This window comes from Chrysochloris asiatica, unplaced genomic scaffold, assembly GCF_000296735.1.
Source record: "Chrysochloris asiatica unplaced genomic scaffold, ChrAsi1.0 scaffold00296, whole genome shotgun sequence".
Taxonomy (NCBI): Eukaryota; Metazoa; Chordata; class Mammalia; order Afrosoricida; family Chrysochloridae; genus Chrysochloris; species Chrysochloris asiatica.
Window position 1 is genome coordinate 1,679,006 of NW_006408814.1, and position 9,802 is coordinate 1,688,807.

Sequence of the window (9,802 nt, forward strand, 5' to 3'; positions counted from 1 at the left end):
TGCTGCCACTGTGTTAATCTATCTACTTTCTAGGAAGTTGTTATTGTTAAGTGCCGTCTAGTCTAGTTCTGACTCATAGCAACCCTGTGTAGGGTTTCCAAGGAGCAGCTCGTGGGTTTAAACCATCAACCGGTGGTTAGCAGTTCAATACTGATCCTACAGCAGGACTCTAGGGAGTAGGTCCCCAGATTTCATACAATTTCTATGGTTGTCAGAACTCCAAAAGGTGAACTCTTCCTCTGGCCCAATCCTTTCATTTTACAGGCTGAGGCCCAAAGCAGGGAAGGGCCCCTTGATAACTAACTGGCAGAACCAGACCCAAAGTAGGCCTATGTCACCTGGGTCTAAGCTGGTCATCTCATTGTCCTTGCAGGTGAGACACTAAGAGCAAAGAAGTAGAGCCCCTCTGGGTCTGCTAGGGGACTCTTGCTGTTATATGTTTCCACATCAACTAACTGCCTTTTGAGATTTTGAGAGCTTGGGGACTCCCAATGTCACTAGAAGAGGTACTTAGCTAGAGCCTCACCATGCATCTGGTGAGGAAACAACTATCATTCCTGGGATCAATCAGCACATGTGTGTGTGTCTAGGGAGAAAGTGGCTGGGTACCTAGATTTACATAATTTACATCCAAGGTTACCACATGGTTGATGAAGGGATGGTATCCTTTGTAGAAATGCTGCAGCTAAAGCAAGTGACACGTGGAGTGAGAATGACTCTACTCAGTGATCCCTAATGAATCAACCAACGGAGTCCTGGGGCGGCACTCTAGGATAAACACTAGACCACAGTGTCCATTTGAATCGCAAGGTCAGTGGTTCAAACTCACCAGTGGCTCCTTGGAAACCCTTTAGAGGGTCCTCATGATGAGTTGGAACTAACTCCAAGGCACTTAACAACAATCACAACAATGAATGAACAGATCCAGGTGATGCTTCTGAGACTACTAAAATCCCTATAAAACTTACTACAAAAACAAAACCCCACAAAAACAAACAAAAATAAAAACAAAATCTGCTCAAGTCTCCTGCTCTGCCTTTCAATTTAAAGGAAAGAGGGGACAGGAAGAGCTGGTGAAATGACCACCACAGGGATGTAATCAGTAAGCCCAGACTCTGCAAAGTGCTGGAGGATAAATGGCCTCATTTCTTACACAATAAAGAAGAAAAAAAAGAGATGGAAGGGGAACCATAAATTAAGAGATTTATTAAGGGACATACCTTATTTGAGTCCTGATTCAAACACACTGGGGATATCTAAACAGTGAATACATATTTGACAATATTAAAAGATCATTGCTAATTGTTTTAAGTATGTTGAAAAGGTTGTTTATGTTATGAAAAAAAATATATATATATATATATTTTTAAATTCAACATCTGGAATTTGCTTTAAACCAGTCCAGGGGATGGGTGGGGTATGAGGGGTAAGTGGGCAGGAGTACAGATCAAGACGAGTCATGTGTTGTCACTGGTGAAGCTGAACCTTCATTAAACCATTCTTCATCACAAAAAGTCAAACAATCGTCTCCCATGTAGAATTTTCACAAAAAATTGTCATGAGTGGCTAGCGTTGGGGAGGAAAACTAGGTGGCTACGGAACAGGGAGGGGGAGACTAGTTTTCATTACTTTCTGCTTGTATTGATTTTTATATCATGGCTCAGTATATTATCTGTTTAAGAACATCAACTCATTAAAAAAAAAATCACCCAATTTAAACAACAAACTTCAAAGTGAACTCTTGATGATTCTTCCTTTTAAGAAATGCCTTTATTTCAGTTTCTTAAAAAAACCAAAACAAACACAACTGGGTAAGTACTACAAACAAGTCCCATCTCATTTAGAGAGGAGGGGCATGCCGGGGGGGGGGGGGGGGGGGGGGGGAGGGGGAGCCATCTGTGGGTTTGGAATGGCAAGGCCATATTCTGCCAGTTCTCAGAGCAAAGCTTCACAGTACAGAACTCTGCCTCAATGTCCCTAAGCTTGGCAGAGTGCGTGTATGCGTGCTGGAGGCAGGGCAGCGGTGGTCCGAGGCAGCCTGGAGCTGTGCTAGGACCAAGGCGATGGTAAGCTAAGGAGTTAAACTCTCAGAGCTGCCAGACAATGTCATTTGAAAACACAAGGTATGAAGTATAAATAACAGTCAGCTACTTTCCTTCAATCTAATATCTAAACAGTTGTGTGATCTATCAATTTATAAATCGATCGATTGTCTAATCCACCTTTGCAATCTTCCCTGCTGTTGCTGTCACTCTGACATCAGACTGGCTCTGGGGGGTGGGAGGAGGAAAGGCAATCTGCTGCCTGGCCCCGGGGGAGGAGGGGGGCATCGGTCACTGCAGCTCTTTGAGCAGGCACTGCACGTTGCCTGTATAGGGGTTCTGCTGCCCCAGTGCCCCCCGCAGCCGCACAGGGTAGAGACTGGGGTGTGGAGGTGTGAGCTCTTGGGGGCAGTAAAGTTCATTCAGGAGGAACCAGGTGGAGTCCGGGTCTACCTTCATCAGATGGAGGAAAATGCTAGAAGAAATGAAAAGGAGTCAATGGTAGGCACAAGGGAGGGGAGAGAGGGATGTGCTGGTGTTTTACTCAAGAGACAATTTACTGATTGCAGAACAAACCCACCGAAGATCCCAAAACGGGCCATTAGAATGGTTTTTAACACCTAACAGAAATAGAGGCAGACAGTTTCATATCCATTGACACAGAGAAGGAAAGTAATTAGTCTGTGCTGAACAATATTGATAGCAAATAGGCTCTTGGCAAAGAAACAGGTTGATTTCTGGGAGTAAAGCAGTTTTTGAAAAGAAGAACGACAGGATCCATCCTTTTTAGGCTCCGCTCAGCTCACAGGCAGTCAGGCAGGGACTCCCAGTCCTGCTTAGGGACCATGGGCAACTCTCCCAATTTCTGAGCCTCCAGGTCCTTAGGGACCCTCCAGCTTCTTGTTGAGTTCTATAGTTTCACCCTTTCTGGCTGACAGAGAGCCATAGATTCCTGGTGTTTGGATACATAGCCATAGCTCTGCTTTGAGGACCCGTTTACAGATAATGGGGATCAGAGCTGACAGAACTTGCTGCCCTTGAAGGCTGGAAAAGGGCTGAGTCCTGCCTCAGTGACCTTTGACAGACACATGAAGATAAAGAGCCTTGATCAGCAAACCTCTACTAACAGTGAGGTTCTTTGTCTTGGCTGGAACTTTGGGGTGAACCCTTGCTTACAGCCTGTTTCTGAGTGTGCCCTGACAGTCTAAGCATAAACTTCATACACCTGGCTGACAGGCATTGAACAGCCCAGGAAGGAGGTGGCGTCTTCCTCTCATGGGTCAGTGCCCTCTCAGTCAGTCTACTCATTTTGGCTTATGCATCATCTTCTCAGATATGCTGCTTTCCCTAACATTGTGTCTAGATAAACCCACCGGCATCAAGTCGATTCCAATTCATAGCAGTGCTATGGGACAAAGTAGAACTTTCTCCTGAATAGTGCTTGGTGGGTTCAAAAGATTGCTGATCCTTTGGTTGTTCCTTTAATTACTGCACACCAGGGCTACATGCCTAGGTAGACTGATCCTTTTCTCATTCAGAGCACCCCTTCCCAGCATATATCAATTACTTGTCTACTGACTGTTCCCTCCCTAGAATATAAGCTCCCTGAGGGTAGGAGCAAGTGTGCTATGTTGACTGCTGTATCCCAGGCACTTGGCATGGCGTGCAGCACACTGTAAGTACTCAGCCACTGCTTGTGGGCTGGAGAGTTTCTCATTTTTATTGAGGATTTGGTGACTTACGTTCCACACTGATGACATCTCTCCCTGGAATATTTCCATCATATACAAGGATCTGAGGGAGAGAGTAAGGAGCCCTGGTGGCACAGTGGGTTAAGCAACGGGTTGCTAATCATAAGGTTAGCAGTGCAAACCCAACAGATGTTTGGTGGGAGAACTATGGAGCAGTTTGCTCCCATAAAGATTTATAGTCTCGGGAACACTAGGGAGCAGTTCCCCTCTGCCCTGTAGAATCACCCTGAACCGTAATCGACTCTATGGCAGTGGGTCTGATTTCTAAGTGACAGGAGTGGTCACCCGCTCTCTACCAAGGAAGGTGGAAAGAACATTAGTAACAGGACTCACATGAGCACAAACAGAACTAACTAGATGGGGCTGTATGGAGTTGTTCACCGTTCCCGAGTTTCAGTTTTCCGGTTTTAAAAACGGGAGCTGTTCCTCAGGGTTATGCTGAGTGTTAAGAAGTGATCCGTATTTGCGCACTAACAGTATATGTTGTTGTTGTTAAGTGTCATCGAGGCGGTTCCGACCCATAGCGACCCTTTATAGGGTTTCTGAGGAGTGACTGGTGAGCTTGAACCACCGACCTTGCAGTTCAAATGGCTTTGCAGTCTGGCGCATTAACCCACAGCGCCACACCATACAGAGTAGCTATTGGCTGGATCAGATTTCATTCTTGAAAGCTATTCCTAGGAGCCTCTCCCATACTGTTACTGTTGGGTATCAAGTAGGAACTTAAATGCTTGCTAAATGGAATGAGATTTGGGTTTTTAATTTTGTGAATCTGAAAAACCTGGGCTTTGGGGTAGGGGGTTGTGCCTTAACTCTCTGAAACCAGTTTTGCCGCATTCCTTGTGTTTAATGAACATAAGCTAAAAAGGCAAGGAAAGCAGGTAGGTGCACTTTGAAATTTTTTCTGGATTGTTTTTTGCCTAAACAATTGAAGTTCCCTTTGCTTCCGATAATCTAGTTTTATAACCTCAGCGGTGGCTGCTGAAGAAGCGATTAGAATATTCTAATTCATCGTTTCCACTTCACCGCAGAAAGGAGACGGGGCCTGCGTGGGAGACAATTTTTGTTTAAAAACAAAAATATCTTTGATAATTAGAGTGGCAAGGGAAATTATGAAAAAAAAAAAAAAAAAAAAAAACCGCACCAAAAATGGGATGCAGATTTCTATTTCCACATGACACAGTTGACAGTTTTCCCTGGTGCCAAAGACCGTTAGAATGCAAATGGTTCCATTTGATTTGATTTTTTTTTTTTCTTTCCCCTTCAAGGACTGGCACAATTTGTCAAGCTACAGCATAACATACTCCCAGCTTCAAGGAGTATTTTTATCTGGGCAAGAACTAGCAGACTTGTGCCACGGCCCAGTTCAGTCACAGCTCTGCTCCACTTACATGACCTGAAAACACTGCAATGTTCACTTTTGGAGTTGGTTTTAACATGCTAAGTGCAGATGCTGTATTCATTGGCAGGAAAAAAAAGAAGGCACACTTTTTGCCCTTCGAGATTTCTCAGTCAAATACTAACATTTGCAAAGGAGAAAATGTGTGCAAAGTTCATCTTCTTTTATTAAGAGTCGAACTCTTGGAAGTATTACTTTGGGTATCATTTCTTAGCTTGTAAAGGAGTCTTGGTGTGGCACTGTGGAATAAACACTGTATGGCTAACAGCAAGGTCAGTGGTTCAAGCCAATCAGCTGCTCCTTGGAAACTCTATACAGGGTTGTTATGACTCATAATCAACTCAACAGCACTTAACAACATACAAAGAGGTGGACTCCCAGAGGGACAAAGACAAGGGCATACTCCTATTCCTACCTCGGTGGCTTGAAGCAAATTTCTTTGCCTCCCAGAACCAGACCACATCTCCCACCCTCTTACCAGGTTCTTTCTAGGGCTCACAGGAGATGAGGTGCAGGAAAACACTCTGAAGTGTCTCATGAAAACAATTTTCTTTCCAGTGTGTGTGTTTAAGGAATAATTATCACTACCAACCCAGCAGCACTACCACCCGTGGAAAAATCCTCAGGTATTTGTAAAAGGGCAAAACATGTGCCTCTGGGTTCACTCATGATGTCCTCCATATTGACTTGGCAGGGGGCCCAATTCTTAGCCAATGGGGCTCTAATTTTGCCCATTATTTTCAGGAAGAAACGTATGCAATGTTCCTTGCCCTCCACATGCCTGAGGTGGGAGCAAAACTATGCCATGCAACCAGATGGCTGGTAGGCGGGACTGTACTCTCTTAGTGAGCTGCTTGTGACCCACTGAACTCCAAATGCCGACAAATTCTGAACCTGGAACCTCATATGTTTTAAGCACCTGAGAGTTGGGCCACAGGTTTGGGATGACTTGCTTGCTTAGTGGCCAAGTTTTGCTCCAAACCCTGGAGTCACATAGTCCTAGGGTCAATTCCTGCCCAGCCTGAGCTGGAAAGAAGGTGCTCCAAGAATGAAAGCCTGGAAAGCCTGCTTGGCATACTGGCAGGCCAGAAGCCAAAGACAGGACCTTTGCTTAAAAGTGATTGGGAAAACTGTAGGGAAAATGTTCCCAATACATCTTGAGACATGGCAGGGAGGGCTGTTGAACACGCCAAATGACCAGTTGCATGCTTTTTTTTCACTCAAAGAGAAACACTTAGAATGTATATATGTGTGTGTGTGTACACCATTTAACTCCTGAACAAAAATTTCATTCTCTTTCCTCCAGGCCCAAGTCAGTGGCTCCAGGGAGCACAGTTATCAAGAGATTATCTGGTCCCCAGAGCATCTGGGAGGCACTCAGCTGTGCCTTGTGCCTCTGAGTGTCCTGAGGCGAGTGATTATCTCTCAATAACCTGTAGGGCTGTGTAGCTTAAATGATAACTTGACTTTAAAAAATTTAGAACTCGCCGTTAGGCAGTTTCTAAGCAACCTCTGTTTCCATGGCAAAGAAGCCTGGTGTTTATACTGATTTTTCACTTAAAATGCGGTTTTATTGAATTTCACTTCGTGCAGGCGGCCATTTCCTTGCACTCTAGCCCTATTTACGATTGGCGAATATCAGTGAGTACTAATAAAGCCTGGATGCCAACCCAACAGAAGCAGCTCATTTCTTTAGGATCAATATCGGGGAGCTCTGAGTGACCAAGCTGGGTGGGAGGGTGCCCACAAAGATGGGAAATGTGCTACTGCGATCTGGTGGGCTGGTTTTGGGTCCTTTCTCTTTGTGGTTCCCCAAACATTTACTAGCACTCATTTCAGCCCAGTTTCAGTACCTGCTCTGGGATATGAAGATGGATGGACATGGCTCTGCTCTCAGGATGGTGGGGAGGACCAAATTACAACTGCAATATGGTGAACTTCATGCTAGAAGTCACATGGTGGCAGGAGCTGAGGAAGCTTCTGGAGGGGGGTGAATGGCAGACAGTTTCTCTGTAAAGAGGGGGTGGATGAGATCCAATCTAAGATCTCTTCCAGCTCCAACAGTGTCCAGCAGCTTTCCTTCATGGGCACTGGATTTTAAATTGCCCCTCTCCACCACAATGTGGCAAAAACAAATAGAACCTCTCTGCTGCAGAGGGCAACATTACAGAGTACATCCTTGCACACTTGGAGGGAGCTCCCGAAAACTGCCGGCCAATCAGGGCCTAGTAAAGTGAAAGAAACTGTAGTGGAAATTCAGGCTTCCAGCTCTCTAGGGTGACAAGCTATTCTTTGTCAATTACTTGCTTGAGGGATCTGTTTGCTCCTTGTCTCCTCCTGGATTTATAAAAAGCTCTCAGGAGCTGTCTGGGTAAATGCCAGTGGTAACAAACTTGTAGCTTTGTGATCTGCTTATCTATCTATCTATCTATCTATCTATCTATCTATCTATCTATCTATCTATCTATCATCTATCTATCTATCATCTATCTATCTATCATCTATCTATCTATCTATCTATCATCTATCTATCTATCTATCTATCTATCTATCTATCTATCTATCTATCTATCTATCTATCTATCTATCTACCTACCTACCTACCTACCTACCTACCTACCTACCTACCTACCTACCTATCTTTGACTTCTGAAGAAGTTGTTCCAGGATGTCTCCTTAGAAACAGGATACAGACCATCTCTATTTGGGTGTGACCAAATGCAATCGGAAACTAAGCACATGTGTTCGAAAGCAGGCACACTCACAGTTCTTTTAGCCTCCCTGGTGTTCTAAGAAACCATGGTGGTTTAGGTGTGGGTTAGGTGCTGGGCTGCTTCAAACCCTTCAACACTGCAAACGGAGAAAGATGAGGCTTTCTGCTCCCCTAAAGATTTACAGTCTCAGAAGCCAATACAGGGTTCCTATAAATTGAAATAGGGATTTTTTGTGTGTGCATGTTCTGGTAGTGCAGTGGTTAAAGCATTCAACTATGGTTTGAACCCCCAAGCCCTCCACAGAAAATGAGGCAGCTTGCTTCCCTGAAGATTTACAGCCTTGGAAACCCCATGGGGGCAGTTCTCCTCTGTCCTATAGAGTGGCTATGAGTTGATGGCAATGGTGGGAATGGGGGTGTTTGCTCTCTGACAAAACAGTCTCAGGCTTTTCTTTTCCTTTGCCATCTCTTCTCGGGTGCCTCTTCCATATATGCCGATGCTACAAATGAGCCTGTGTGTTTCCTTTAAACAAATGGATGCTCTGGGTGTCGGTGTGTCCTAGCCAGCAGGCAATGGGTTATGTTTCTATACTCAGTAATTTACTCTAATGGGTCTCGGTTCATTGGTTAACCAGTATTTTAAGCCTGTCCTTTCTTGCTATTCAATTTAGCTATCTTCCCCTGCACAGAGGTCGTTTTTTGTTTCTAAATGTTGGAAATGGAGGATTATGACTTGAAGCAACGATTTACTCTCCAAATAAATACTACAATTACCTTTGCAGCTACATACTCGTTACACTTAACTATATTCACCTGTTCAAGCCCATTCATCTCTCGATCTAACGCCAACTTGCATACTCACACAGAGACTGGTATTAAAAATATTTAAATGCACTGAGGACAGGATTGAAAACCATAAATACCAGTAGAAGTGTATGATGCTAATTGTACCCCTAAAGTACTAAAAGACAGAGTATCACAAATGCAGAGGAATGACTCCACTGCCTTGTGCATATTTAAAAAGATAAGGCACTGGGAGGCCCAATCTGTTAGAGTGGATTCAAAAATAAACCAGAATCTAAAAGGACTGAAATCCCACCAGGGCGGAATTTAAAAGCAGCCCTTCCATCTGGCCAGATCTTCTGCCTACAGGCTCTCCCAGCAGACATAGAGCTGCTTCAAAGTGGTCTTTAGGTAGAAGCACCACAAGAGTAACCAATGACCTGGCTGGTGTTCTCAGGTCACATGCATTGTTTCCTGCCTCTCCCTGGAAGATAAAGACGTCTTCCTAGCAAGCAGCCTACCTATTCTCCCATTCCCTGCTCCAGATAGGTTTTCCTGTAACCTGTGCTTTGGCACTAAGCCAGAAGTCTCTGCTGATGGATGCCACAGGAAACAGTTCTGGGAAATCTATTATCTACTAGAAGGACACTGAGCTATTAGGCGTATAGAATCCATTGTCCCTTTAAGCTGACCCATGGGGAATGTTTCAGGATTAGAAAAGCTGTGCCTCTTTCTCTTAAAAACCACATTTCTGGAGAACAAACAAGATGGCGGATCGGGTGGAAGTGCAGTAAAGGAGCTCCGCCAACAACAACACAGAATACCTGACCAAGCAGGCTCAGGGGACGGTCCCAGAACTCTGAACCACATATAAAGGAATATTGAGAAGGTTGGAAGGCTCACAGCTGGGGGAATTTGTGGCAGAAGCAAGAAATCTTTTGCTTTCTAGTCCGGGATGCTCAGCTGCTCCAGAAGCTGCCATAGTGGGTGAGACCACGTGGGGGAAGGATCAGAGCGGCCACAGACGCCTGGCAGAACCGCTGAGATAAAGGTGTGGACATTCTTTTCTTTTGGTATCTATTCATTGGTCCCTTGCTGTCTGCGCACCTCCATT

General features: G+C 44.7%; 1 protein-coding gene across 1 annotated transcript in view; it reads right to left on the bottom strand.

Annotated features, from left to right (window-relative positions):
• Positions 1-2,333: 2,333 nt before the first annotated feature.
• The window catches only part of TTI1 (TELO2 interacting protein 1), a 44,185-nt gene continuing 36,716 nt past the window's right edge, over positions 2,334-9,802 (bottom strand). The window contains exon 7 of the mRNA XM_006874730.1: positions 2,334-2,517. Coding sequence (XP_006874792.1) covers positions 2,334-2,517 — 184 coding nt within the window. The remainder of the gene's footprint in view (positions 2,518-9,802) is intronic.